Source organism: Rousettus aegyptiacus, unplaced genomic scaffold (genome assembly GCF_014176215.1).
Source record: "Rousettus aegyptiacus isolate mRouAeg1 unplaced genomic scaffold, mRouAeg1.p scaffold_m13_p_10, whole genome shotgun sequence".
Classification (NCBI taxonomy): Eukaryota; Metazoa; Chordata; class Mammalia; order Chiroptera; family Pteropodidae; genus Rousettus; species Rousettus aegyptiacus.
Window position 1 is genome coordinate 82,101,505 of NW_023416285.1, and position 14,342 is coordinate 82,115,846.

Below are 14,342 nucleotides of genomic sequence, written 5' to 3' on the forward strand. Positions count from 1 at the left end.
ACATAGGCATCCTCCCCCTGGCCTGGACCAAAATTCCAGACTCTCAGAAGGAAAGCAAGTGCTCAGCATGAACCACCTTGTTTCTACAGACAGTCGAGGCCCAGTGAGCCCCTCTTGTCAGTTATGGAATGGTGGGACCCTCTGCCACCAGGTTCCCAGACACCAATCAAGGGCGAGCCATTCAAGTGGGACTTGCTGAGGATAGCAGTCATAGTCTTGCTGTGTGAAATCTTTTCTGTACAGTAATTACAGCTCTTACTTAATTTGGAGGGTTGTTTTAAAATTTTAGTTTAAGAGCTGTAATATAACATGGTACTGGTGTTTCATCCTAAACTGAACAGCCTTGACTGAAGAGGTGGGGAAGGTATCTTATGTTATAGTACGGTAAGTATACTCTCCTCTAATTGCTCTTCTTGGCAGAAGTCCAGAAAAATCATGCTATTTAAGTTTGACATTGTTAGTTTAGGATCCGGTTCTACTAATGATACCGTGTTCTGTCAGTTCGATTGAGTTTGATTAGGATTATGATCATTGTAAATAGTTCACTCATAGGTATCAAATTTTGATAAATCCCATTTTTTTCCTTGAATTCGATATATATAAAGAAGAGGAAGTAAATATTCTTAATATATTAATTGCCTACCAATAGAATCCTTAATTTTCACTCTAATATAGTCTGCAGGTCTGGTCTCAAAGGAATACTTTTAAACATAGCATCAGTCTTTTAATAGTCCCATATTTTTTTAGTCTTAACTTCAAATGTATTTTACTTTTTTCTTTAATAGCGGATGAAAGTTCTGAAGAAGACTCTGTAAGCAGGTAAGATTTTATGGATTTTTAAACATTTTATGTTAACTAAGGGAATGCAGAGAAAAGAAACTAACATTTGTTGAGTGCTCTCTTCTGGTCTAGACATCATATTATGTGCTTACCATTTGTTGTCTCATAGTGTCATCACAATAACTTTGCCAAACAGCTGTGGTATTTTAGCCTTTTTTTTTTTTAATTAGGCAATTGGGTTCAGGGCGGTTGATTCATTGACCCATAATTCCATCATGAACAAGTGGCTGGTTATGATTTGGCCTTTGGTCAGCTTGGCTCCCAAATCCATTGTCTAGTCTCTCATCCTATAGTGATAAGTGCTGGCACAGCACTGGCATCGAGATACAGAAGTAAGTCAGGTCAACTCAGAGAGTCTACTTTAGTTATCTGTTAAGCCTGATTTAGAGTTTTGCTTGGAAGCTTAGTTAGTCTAAGCATTTGTAATAATACACTTGAGAACTGCAGTTGTAACTAGTACCTTATTTTTACCATCAAACTGTTTAGGGCAGATCTCAGTTATGGCCACAGAACCATAGGTTTTACATAAGCCAGGCCTAATCAGGCAAACGTTTTCACGTATAATGATATCTACACTTCTTGCAATGGATTACAGACTATATTATGCTAATTAAATTCAACATCTATTTAGATCAGCGGTCCCTAACCTTTTGGGCACCAGGGACCGGTGCTCCTATGAGAATCTAATGCCTGATGATCTGAGGTGGAGCTGAGGCGGTGATGCTAATGGTGGGGAGCGGCTGCAAATATAGATGAAGCTTTGCTCACTTGCCTGCCGCTCGCCTCCTGCTGTGTGGCCCGGTTCCTAACCGGCCACGGACTGGTATAAGTCCATGGCTGGGGGGTTAGTGACACCTAATTTAGAGGATATTTCTAATTGATTTCTCTACTTACTGACTTTGCAGTCTGCTTTTCCCTTCTGGCCAATATATTTGCCTAATTGTGTGAAGTTTTTTCTTTTCTCCTGGAGTCTTTTTTTCTTCCATGAGTTTAAAATATTTTTTTTTACTTCTCTATTTTATATGTATTTCTTTTGTTTTGCTATTTTTTCCATATGTGCTAGCTAAGTAAGTATTCTCTATTTTTCTATAGAAAGAACCAAAAGCACACATAGATTTTCAGGAGTTTAAGGCATCTTAGTGATTAATTAAAACAGCCTCTAGTATTTCAACCTGTGTTTAATATTCTGGCTGAGTGATTGTTGGCATGGAGAATTTGAAACTCAAAGATATTAAAGCGATTTATTTGGATGTAGTTGGTGATGGAAATGAGATTTAAATTTATATTTCTAAGGCCTTCTTTATCTTCCTTCTTTATTATTGTGCACATGAGTGTTTTACTACTAGAAAGGTGAGGAATGGGTCTAGAGAACCCAGTGGAAGAAGATAGAAATGGAATCAGCAGGAGAATCCAAGTTTCCAGAGTGACAGCACTGGGTTAGGATAGGAATAAGGGTTTTAGAAAAGAGATTGAAGATCAGATTAGGGAAAAGAGATCAAAATATTGCACTCTATGGTAAGTTAAAGGTAAATTGCCAGAAGGAAGGAAGCAGGATGTAGGAAATGGCCTATCAGGGCAAATTAAATAAAGGATTCAAGGGAGTCCTGAACAGGTTGCTGCTTTTCTGTTTGTTTGTTGAATTGGAGGAACTAGCACAATTCAAGTTTTCTTACAAAAGAAATTTCAATAATTTGAACCACTGGGAAAAATTCTCTTTACAGCACATCGATGTGTGGTATCGTCTACTTGTGCTGCCACTTACAGAGGAGGCTTAGATATCCTTGAGTCCTAGGGGACCGGAGATTGTTGAAGAACATAAATCTATGGCCCAAGGCAGGTGTCTCCTCATCTTCACCTCTTTTTTCAAGTCGCTGATGTCCTTCCCTTGTACATGGAGGGTTGGGCAGTAATGGAGTTGGGTAGCTGGAGACATGCCTGTGTTGGGAGTGGATGACTGAGGCTCCATTTAGTTTGTTTTTCAGGAGCAGGGAAATGGAGAGCTCCTACTTGTGGTCTTTTGAGCCCATCCATGTTTCAGCTTTCTGTGCCTTCAGAGTCTGAATTTTTAGAGACGGCCATGGAGCCCTGCGGAAGAGGAACCTGGGAGTGGGAAGGCTAACAACATATTAATTTATTCTTTGACTTTTGTACATTTAACTTTAAAACATTCCAGACATTTCAAGAAACTCTCTGTACTATTTGAGGGTAAAAGGAAGAAATGGGGTTACCTTAATAAGTGGTTTCCATACTAAAGTACCAAGACTTCATTATTGTTTTTTTTTTCCCAAGACTTCCATTTTTGATTGGCACAGATTAGTCTCTGAACTAGGGACAAACAACAGAGAAGGGACAGTATGCCTTTCTACTTTGATTTAGGTCTTCAGATTTTTTCCAGTTCAGGTTACAAAAGTTACATCAGTCATTAATTGGATTTTCAATTCAGCCTTCAGTACTTGTGGTGAAAACAAATTCATCTCAGGCTTGGCCATTATATTGGCTGAACTTAGAGTGTGTCTTCACTGAATATTTCATATGTTGGAAAAGAAGAAGGCAGTCACATATAAATACAACCCTTTTTAAAACAGAGGCAAAATTTTAATTATATCAAGAAATTTCATTGAATATACTCATCTTTCACTCTATTTTTTTGTTGTTGCCGTTTTAAAGAAATGAACTCACTAATTTTTGTGATATATTTTTACTGTAAAGTCTTTTCAGAAAACCTGGCATTGATGATTCATGGCCTACATCAGAAGGTGAGGACTTCGATTTTGATTCCAGGGTAAACTACTCCTTCATAAAATTAATTTTCCTGCTTTGAATTTAGTTTTGTACAGGACTTACTCTTAAAATTTAGTAGTGGTCTACCTATTGTTATTTTATTTTTATAATGAAAAATTGGTCAGAGCACATCATTCTATAGAAATATGATCAGTTGAGGTTTTATTTTATTTATTTTTTATTTTTCTTTAATAAGTACTGATGGTGGGGGTTGGAATTAAGAATGGGCTTGAGAATATAAAGGAATAAGAAAATGATATTGAAAAAAGGTTTCCCACGATGAAGGAGATATCAAATTTGGTCAAGGGTAATGATTATTAATGCGACCTTTAAAGTATACCAACATGACCTTTATAATTATTCATGCCTTAAAGAAATCTTTAATAGAACCAATTACTTATTTCAATAATCATGAAATTTTCCTGGTGTCTTTCAGTTGCAAAACTGTAGAGCATGTGACACATATATTTTTTTTTTACAGTTTTTATTTTTATATGATATAGTTGTTAGAAGGGAATTTTTTCTATCCCTGGTTTCTGCATTGAAACAAAACAGCAGAAATTGTGGAAATTTTGAAATTTAAGTTTTCTTTCTCAAAATCCATATTGCAAAGGGATTTCATATTCTAAATTTTTGTGTTAAGAATATATTTTATAGTCTTTGTCCAAATGAAAAATACATGTTTTGCTTAAAATAATAACCATGTCTAGATGAAGAAATTCTTAATAACCATTTTAAAACTTTTTATTTTAATTATAGTTGGCATTCAATATTATGTCAGTTTCAGGTATACTGACATTATTCAGACATTTATAAAATGACATTGGTGTATTGAGATAGTGATTAGACATTTATATAACTAGTGAAGTGGTTCCCACTATAAGTCAAATACTTTCTGACACTATACCTAGGTATTACAATATCATTGACTATCTTCCTTGAGCTATCTTTTATGTCTCCGTGACTGTTTTGTAACTGCCAACTTCTACTTCTTAATCCCTTTATCTTTTAAGCCCACAAAGCCCCCTCCCATCTGGCAACCATCAGTTTGTTCTCTGTATCTCTGAGTTTGTTTCTCTTCTGTTGATTTCTTTTGTTTTTTAAATTCCACAAATAAGTGAAATCATATGGTGTTTGTTTATCTCTGCTTGACTTATTTCACTAGCATAATACCCTCTAGGTTCATCCACATTGTCACATTGGTAAGATTTCATTTCTTTTGTTTATGGATAAACTGAGAGCTTCCATCATGGCTATTGTAAATAATGCTGCAAAAACCTTAGGGATGCATATATGTTTCCCAATTAATGTTTTAAATTTCTTTGGATGAATACACAGAAGTGGGCTGGCTGGGTCATAGAGCAGTTCTGTTTTTAAATTTTTGAGGAAGCTTCATACTGTGTTCCATTATGGCAGCACCAGTTTGCAATCCCACCAACAGTGCATGAGGGTTTGCTTTCCTGCTCATCCTCGCCAACACTTGTTTCTCATTGATTTAATGACAGCCATTCCAACACGTGTGAGGTGATATCCCATTGGGTTTTAATTAACATTTCCCTGATGATTAATGATGGTGAGCTTCTTTTTACGTCTCTTGGCCATCTGTAATGTACTCTTTGGAGAAATGTCTATTCAGATTCTCTGTCTATTTTTTAATTGGATTACATGTCTTTTTCATGTTGAATTGCATTGGTTCTTTATATAGTATGGATATTAACCCTCTATCAGATGTACCATTGTTGATACTCTTGGCTCATTCATTATGTTGTCTTTCTGTTTTGTTGATTTTTTTTTCTTTTGCTGTGCAAAAACATTTTAGTTTGATATTGCCTGTATGGGTTTTGTTCTCTTATACAGTCAGCCACCCTGTGCCTTGATTGGAGCATTTAATTTTTTTTGCATTTAAAATAATTATTGATATGGGTATAGTTATTGCCATTTTATTATTGTTATTTTTGATATTTTCTTTCTCCTTCTCCTCCTTCTCCTTCTCTTCTCCTATTTTTTCTTCTTCCTCCTCCTTCTTCATTCCTCCATTTCCAGTAATATTGTATTGGCGGTGATGGACTTCTTTAGCCTTCTCTTGCGTGAGAAGCTCTTGGTCTATTCTTTAATTCTAAATGGTAGTTGTGCTGAGTAGAGTAATCTTAGTTGTAGGTCCTTGCTTTTCATCACTTTAAATATTTCGTGCCAATCTCTTTTTCCTGCAAGGTTTTCGTTGAGAGATCAGCTGAAGGTCTTATGGGAGCTCCCTTGTAGATAACTGATGGCTTTTCTCTTGCTGCTCTTTGTGTTTTACCTTTGGTTTTTAATTATGAGGTGTTTTGGTGTGGGTCTCTTTGGGTTTATGTGGTTGGGACGCTCTGTGCTTTCTGGGCTGGTATATCTATTTCCTCCACCAGGTTAGGTAATTTTTCTGTCATTATTTCTTCGAATGTATTCTTAAGTTTTTGCTCTCTCTTTTCTCTTTCTGGTACTGTATAATGCTAATGTCATTATGCTTGATGTTGCCCCAGATGTCCCTTAAACTATCTTCATTTTTTTTCAATTCTTTTAACTTTTTGCTGATCCGATTTGATGTCTTCTGCTACCTTGTCTTGGAAATCGCTCATTGAATCCTTCGCTTTATCTGTTCTGCTCTTGATTCTATCTAATGAAATCCTCGTTTCGGTTATTGTATACTTCATTTCTGACTGGTTGCTTTTGATGGTTTCTATGTCCTTTTTTGTGTGTTTACTGTCTTTTTGTTGACCATCTCACTGAGTTCATCTACTCTTCCCGTAAATTCATTGTGTACCCTTATAACCAGTGTTTTGTATCTGGTAGATCACTTGCCTCCATTTTGTTCAGTTTTTTTTCTGGAGTTTATTTCTGTTCTTTCATTGGCTACATGTTTCTTTATCGTCTCATTTTAGCTGCTTATCTTTGTTTGTTTCTATGCATTAAGTAGCTCTGCTAAGTCTCTTAGTCTTAGGAGAATGGCTTTACGTAGTAGGTTTTCCCTGGGGCCAGTGGTGCAGTCCCACTGGTCACCTGAGCTCAGACTTCCAGGGACACCCCTTGTGTGGGTTGTGTGTGCTTTCTTGTTGTAGTTGAGCTGTTGGCACATCAGTGTAGGATTGATCTTCAGCTTGCCTTGCTGTGAGGACTGGCTGCGCCTACAGCAGACAAGCTTTTGTGTGTGGACTGACTTCACGGAGTGCATTTGGCTGTAACAGGGCTCTGGTGTGTGTGAAGTCCATTCTCTGGGTGTGTCATTTTTGGATCTAATCGGGTGCTGCTTTGGCATGGTCTGATGCTAGTGTCCAGGTGTGTTGTGTCTCGGTCCTCTTGTGGTAGGGGAGGTTCCAGTGCACAACCAGGTTAGCTGCTGCTTGTGCCCGGCCTGGGGTCATGTAGTAGGAGCTACAAACTGACCTACAGTTGGTAGCAGCTTTTGCTGGGTTGGAAGGCACCTGGGAGAGGCTATGCTGTGACCTGAGGCCAGCTTCTATTACTGCCAGGCTCAGGGCCCTTTAAGAAGAGGTAGAGCATGCTGAGGCCAGGTGCTTCTCGTTTGGGGTTTGTGAACTTTGAGAAATTTTAAGGAAGTCCACAGTGTGGGCTGAGGCCAATCACTTGTGAGTAACGGTAACTGAGAGAGGTTCAGGAATGGATGTGAATCGGGTGGGGCATGTTTGAGGAAAATTTCCGGTTGTGGGAAGTTTGATGGATGCTCAGATTTGGAGCCAGGCTGTACCTGCAGTCTGGCTTGGGGAAAGCTCAGCAAAGAAGCCATGATGTCAGCCTCCCAGCTGTGAGGGCTTAACAATGAAACAGTGTCCCCGTCTGCTGCCTCCATGAGAGGAGTGCTCAAAAAGTAACAAAATTGCAGAGAGAACTAGCCTTCCAGCCCTGACTTGAAGCCAGACAATGTAGTTTTTCTGTGTCCCTGGCACTTTTGAGCTTCTGCCCAGCACTGGAGCTCAGAGCAAATGTGTCCTTCAGCAAATAAGCCCATGTGTGGGCCCCTTAAGAGGAATGCCTAGGACTCTAGCAGCCCCTTGCCCACCTCCCCATCTCATCCCAACTGAATCCCTGCTGATTATTGTGGCTAGACGTTTTGGGGACATCTCTTACCAGCACTGGTGCTCCCAGCTGGGGAATCCTACGTGGTGGTGGGACATTTCACTTTTAAGGAAGGACCTCCTATGCTGCGATCTCTCCTGATTCTTAGTGCCCACAGGTGGGTGTGGTACCAGCCCGTTTGGCATCTCCACCCCTCCTACCAGTCTTGTTATGGCTTCTTTTGCATATTTATAGTTGTGAGTTTTGTTCAGTTAGTCCTCAGGTGGTTCTAAGGGTGGATGTTCTATAATTTATTAGTAATTTTGATTGGTTGTGGCAGGAGGCTTGCACAGCATTTTCTGACTCTGCCATCTTGACTAAAACCAGTTATTTTTGTATCATAGTTTTCAAGACTATCTACCCAGAGTTTTTGTATCACATTCTCAAATTTTAAATTTCAGATATTTTGTTATTATAGTTATTTTAATATTCATTTTAAAGCCCTTGTATCATGGTAGTAGGTTTTCTATAAGCTACAAGCTACCAGTGATTAGGAAACATAATTGTGCTCTTATTGGAGTCCCTAGAATAAGGTGTTGCATGTAAGAAGCATTTCAGTATTTTGTGAATGCAAATAAATGAACAAGGACAAATCGCATTCTGTGTAATGAAACATTACAAGTAATATATTAAGCATAATATATAAAAATCAAATTTATTTGAATTCCTAGAAATATGACTAAAATTTATATTTTCTTTTAATATTTAGGGTGTATAAGTTTAATTGAGTTATGTTGAGGAAATATGTCATAAATAAGAAGCAAATATATAAGAAATAAGTGGTAAAATAAGAAAGTAAGTTATTAGATATTTTTCAGTATTCTTTAATTATGAGCTTAGGATTTTAGATTCTAATTTTCAACCTTTCCTTAGCCCCATCCCATGTTCCATGATATATACCTTTTCAAGCCATATATAACTCCTTAGTATTTTGATGACCTATTCTGTCTCTATGTGGAAAGCAGATGGGTTAGGAACATTTCTTTTTCAATTGTTCTCTTTCTTTAGTAATCATTTACAGCTTTCAGATTGTCATAGATGACCATGTTCAAGTAATTGAATTACTTATGTTATAGTGACAAAATTAAACTTTTTATTACAGTAGTATTTATAAACAAATAATTATAGAGGAATGCAAATCATTATTACTAGGGATATGTTATCAACAAAAGCTTTTTTTTATATTTATATATTTATATATTTGAATAAATTATTTAACAAGTAATATATTTACATATTGTATTGAATTTTATGTTTGTATAAGATATATTTTATATGCTATATTTGTATATTTTTATAAAGTTTTAGACATTTTAATATATAATATAAAATATATAACAGGGCCTTTTGTTATTATACTGATGTATTACCGAGAGTTTACAAATATATTTTTATATATACTGAAATTATATATTCATTGCTCCACATTCTTATTGTACTTATGCTTTTCTCTTTTTCCTTGTCTTAAGCTCATAGTTGATTGACTGGTCATGTATCTTTTTTTTTTTTTTTAATTCTTTTATCTCCGACCTTTTTTTTTTCCTGCTTTACTCCTAGACTGATTTTTTTCTTTGCAGAAAACATTTCTTCCTCATCTATTTTTTTAATCTATCGTTCTTTGTTTCCATTGTCAAGAACTTTGACCATGGTTTTCCATTTAGTATGTATGTGGCTTTCATTCATGAATTATACCCCATGGGTTATTCTTTTTTATCTTTCTCTCTTTCTTGGTAGGAGTTAAATTTAAACAGTCATTTGTTTTTAGCTTTTGACAGAGAGAATGTTTGCAATTCCAACTTATCTACAGAAGATACTACTAAAAACGAAACTCATATTTTCCTGCACTAGACCTAATTCACATAAATAGAAATCATGCAAACATATTTCTAAATATAACAAATGATTAATTGAAATGTCTTAATGTTAATTTTTGTTCCATAATACTCTAACCTGCCTACGTGTAAGTTTTATAATGTAAGGAATATTATAGCATTTTGATAATAATTATTTAGGGGTCAGGAAAGTAACAAACATCGTGAGGCTTACTATGTCCTCTTTCATCAACCTAATTCCATGAGAAAATATAGGTTTGTGTATGGTAGAACTGGGACACTAATGGACATGTGAATAATTCCAAAGCCTGTGCTCTTTGTGTGAGATCACATAGTAATGGTGAATATTATCATTCTTGTTATCAAACTTGATACTTAAAGCTATGAATTTTTTTCTAGAATGTCATGAAACCAAGCTTAGCAAAGCTAATGACTGCTGTTCCGCAATCCCAGAAAAACAATAAGCCACCGAAGACTGTTTGTTCTTATGTCATTCACTGATATGAAGTCACAGGTATTTTCATGGATTTCTTACTTTGTTTTTACTGTAGCGGAAGCAAAATATGCGATTGTGAGACCAGAAAATAGGACCTTATATGAGGATAATAAATCTCATAGCGACAAAGAAGATGTGGTTGAAATGCTTCCCAAACCATCCACTACAGTCCAGGATTGTTCTCATCATGATTTCTTACCACCAGATCCTCTTCTAAAACCTTCTCTCATGTCTTTGGCAGTCGTTGGTCTTACAAAGGTAAGTGATTTTCTTTTGTTTAATTTTAAATGTTTTTCCCCATGCTTTTTCACATACCATTCCCTTGATACTTATAGGAATGAAAAGGATCCTAGAAAGAAATGGAAGTGCTCCAGATAATAATAAAAAAAAACAAGTATAATAACAAGAGAGTTATACGTATAGAATTTTATAAAGTTTTGTGGGAGTAAACGATTCTTAGGTCTGCCGTTATGGAAGGAGAGAATTAGAAACCAACTAGAAAGAACAGATAGATGAATGTGAAGACGAAGAAAGTAGGGAAGGGGAAAAATACATTTAAAAATGGCAAGATAAAAATCAAGATTTAATGAGAGTCAAGATGAGATTATTAAGAAGACACATCAGAGATTGAGGGGTTAAATGAGAAAAGAAACTCTATATTTTAAAATATAGAAATGATTTTAAATGCAAATTAAGAAAACCAGATAATGAAAAAATTGCTCAGACTTCTCTCAGTTACTTATATCTGACTTTTATGATGAACTGAAGGAAATTTAATTCTCATTTTCTTTATTGGGTTATTAAAGTTTTCATTTGAACATTTAAAAAAATCATCACTTTTAAACTTAATTCAGTGACATATTTTTTCTAGCAAATCCTGTATTCATAGATAATGCAAAGTGAAATCTGTTTTAGACATGATCAGATTTATCATAAATTATGAATTTTTAGACCTTTTTGTTTTGTTTTTTAATTTATCTTACTATTTAGTATATACTTAACTTGATTAATTCACTTCTCTTACTCTTTGGTGCAATCTTACTGGATGTTTTAGATTTTTTTGAGGCTAATGACAGAGGAAACATATAAGAATTTTATTTAGTTTTTTCATTCACCAAAAGTATAATTTCTCATTATGTAAATCAGGTTCTTAATCTGTATTTATTATAAGAAAATAATTTTAAGCAGCAGTACTCTAATAGAAATAAATTTTTTATGTAGGTGTTCTTTAAAACATTTTTTATTGTATGATTCTTTTTATATGAAATATGAATAATAAATTAATCCATAGAGATGGAAAGCAGATGAGTGAGTGGTTGCCTGGGGCTGGCGGTGGAGGGAATGGGGTGTGACCGTTTAATAAAAATGTGATTTTCTTTGGGGGCGATGAAAATATTTGGAACTAGAGGTGATGGTTGTAAAAGATTGTGAATGTACTAAATGCTACTGAATTGTTTACTTTAAAATAGTTCATTTTTTTTCATTCACTCGACTGTGAAAAAGCATTCCACTCAATAATAAAATAGCTCAAGTGTTAAAAAAAATAGTCAATTTTATGTGTTTTGAACTTTTCCTCGCTAAAAAAATACTATCATAATAATAATAATCAATCCATGAAATTAAGATCATGTTACACGTTTGAAAACAATAAGCTCATTTAAAACACATTTTCCGTTCTTGCTTTCTTTACTTAACAATATCTGTGAGATATTGTTTTCTAAGGGGCTGCTTTGTTCTTTGCTATGGCTGCAGACATTTCCATGGTGCTAGAAGTCACACAAGTCATTTATTCGGTCTCCTATGAGTGGACAGCCAGTTGTTTTGCCGTTATAAACTATGATGTAGGGAACATCTCTGAGCTCTAGTCTGTGGCCTCCTCGAGGGCAGTATGAGACTGAGCAGGGCTGTGAGGGTGCACGGACTTCGACGTGTCCCCTTTCTGAGTTCTCTGTGTGCCTGGCACAGTGCTTCACTTTAAGGCTTGTTCAGCAAGAGGGGACAAAAGGAAGAAACGAACCAGAGGAAGATGTGAAATGGGTGCTGGGGGAGAGAGTAAAGGCTAAGCAGAATGTGGTCCCAGAATAGGCCTGGGAGACAGGCCTCCTGACCCCGAGTCCACTCTCTACCATTTCCTAGCTATGAGACTATGGTCCCCAGCCTCTGAGAGCTAGAGATACTGAGTGATCTTTTCCTAATAATATCTGCAATTAATGAGCACATATGCCCAAATCAAATGAATGAAAACACAATTTATTATTTTTTCTAATATAAAATACTTGTTATTATAACATCATAGTAAATATTACCAATGGAATATACAACGTTATCTCTGAAAGATGATTTTTACTTTTTAAAATATTTGTAACAATGGGTGCATTTCCTATTATTCTTAAGAAACTTTATTAACTTTGATATTCATAGTCGTTAAACCTACATGAAAATTCTTTCATATCTAAAATTTACACATCAGGGAGACTTGATTTTTTTAGTCCTTTTCTTCATTCGGCAGTTCTGCTTGATAAACATAGATGTATTTGAAGACTTTTAAATCTTCGACTTGGATAATCCTTGTTTTATTTATTTATTTTTTTTAACTAGGTTTTTCCTGCAACCTTCATCTACGAAGGCTATGTAGAGTAGGTGCGAAATTAGAGCTTTTAGTGTGCTGTTCACAAGGAGTCAGACAACCATGTGTGTTCTACAATAGGGATTTATATTTCTTTCACATGTCATAGTAGTAATTAAAAATGCCTCATAATTCTATAATTGCATAAGCATTTCTCTTCTACAATTTACAACTTGTCTTTTAAAATTAATTTTGAAAAATGAGTCTCCTTGTAACATTATAACTTGGTGTTTGACAATTAAATTTTTTCATTAAACTTAAAATATAATTTAAAGTAAACTATAATAGCCCAGGAATAAATATTTGCATATATCCACAAAAGGGTATTTTATATTGTAGAAACTGATTTTGAAATACATTATTGAAAAATTGAATTCCATTTTTCCCCATCCTTTATTTTATTTTCACAATTTCACAAGTTCTGTGTGAATTTGCATTATTTAATTACATTAACATATATTTTGAAGTATCTACTTAACATCCTACACTTTTCCTGAGTAAAGTCATCTATTTCTACTCCAAATGTATTTATCCAAATCTTTCTTGTAAGTTCCCTGGGCGCCTCCAATGCGAAATGTCCCGAACCGAAGATGTTGCCCCGACCCTTACCTTTTTGCTGACTCTGTAATCTACTCTGTCACTTGTTTTCTCTATCCTAGTAAATTCCACCACTGAAATACTGGAGCTGGAAAAATTTGTTGGCCACTTACCATTTTTTTTATACCATATTATCATAATTCACTTCCTCACCTTTACTTTTGAAATACTCTTTTTAGTTTTGTGCTTATGTTCATATTAACATTGCTGCCAGAGAGATTGTTCTAAATTACATCTGTGATGATGTAATTCCTCTGCTTATTTAGTGGCTCCCCATTATGTGAATGTAAAAGTCATATGCCCGCATGACACTTACCCTTTTTTTCTTTGGTTTGGTTTTCCACTTTTCTCTCTCCATCCCATTCCCAGTGTTCCAGTTTTACCACATTATCTTCGGTACCCTCACTTACTATGCTGTTTCATACCTCATGTCTTCGCTCATGCTGCCCTTTGTGGCATGCCCTTAATGCCCTCACTCTGCACTTAGTATCTCTCAAAACACAGCCCTGTATTTGCAGTATTTACTGATCTCCCCTGGTACAACTGACTTGCCCCTTTGTGCCCTTACTGTACGTTATTCACTTCAGTTGTAAAAGCGAATGATACTTTTCTTACGGTTTTTGTGCATCTCTACCCCTACTAGAATATAGGAAAACATTTTTATTAGTTTCAGCTTCTCCCAGGCTAGTGCCTGTGATTTGATAGTTACAACAAATGTTGTTTTCCTGACTGAATTAGTGAGAAAATGAATGCGTGTGATGTTTTCTGAAGTTGGGTTTTTCGGTTGTATTTTTTTGTTATTTGCATAGAAAGAAGCAACGAAGCCAGCAATTGCAAAAAAGGAATATGGTATCAATATTACTGAAAGTACTCCACAAGAGCAAACAAATAATGACAACTGTAATGTTGATGGACCACACAAAAATAATACAAGTGGTAAGTTAGTGACTATCAATTTTTCGTAGTACTTAAATATAGTATGGACAAATGTAAATTGTGTAGATTCAACTATGATATCCACTTCTTTGAAATATTATTTTTTGCTGTCCTAACTCAAAAAGTA

General features: G+C 35.4%; 1 protein-coding gene across 1 annotated transcript in view; it reads left to right on the top strand.

The window, feature by feature from the left end:
* The window catches only part of LOC107518763 (ankyrin repeat domain-containing protein 26-like), a 33,434-nt gene extending 19,098 nt beyond the window's left edge, over window positions 1-14,336 (top strand). Inside the window, exons 8-12 of the mRNA XM_036226619.1 lie at window positions 786-819; window positions 3,550-3,622; window positions 9,960-10,020; window positions 10,112-10,314; window positions 14,089-14,336. Of these exons, the coding sequence (XP_036082512.1) occupies window positions 786-819; window positions 3,550-3,622; window positions 9,960-10,020; window positions 10,112-10,314; window positions 14,089-14,244 (527 nt within the window). The 3' untranslated portion in view covers window positions 14,245-14,336. The remainder of the gene's footprint in view (window positions 1-785; window positions 820-3,549; window positions 3,623-9,959; window positions 10,021-10,111; window positions 10,315-14,088) is intronic.
* Window positions 14,337-14,342: the final 6 nt, after the last annotated feature.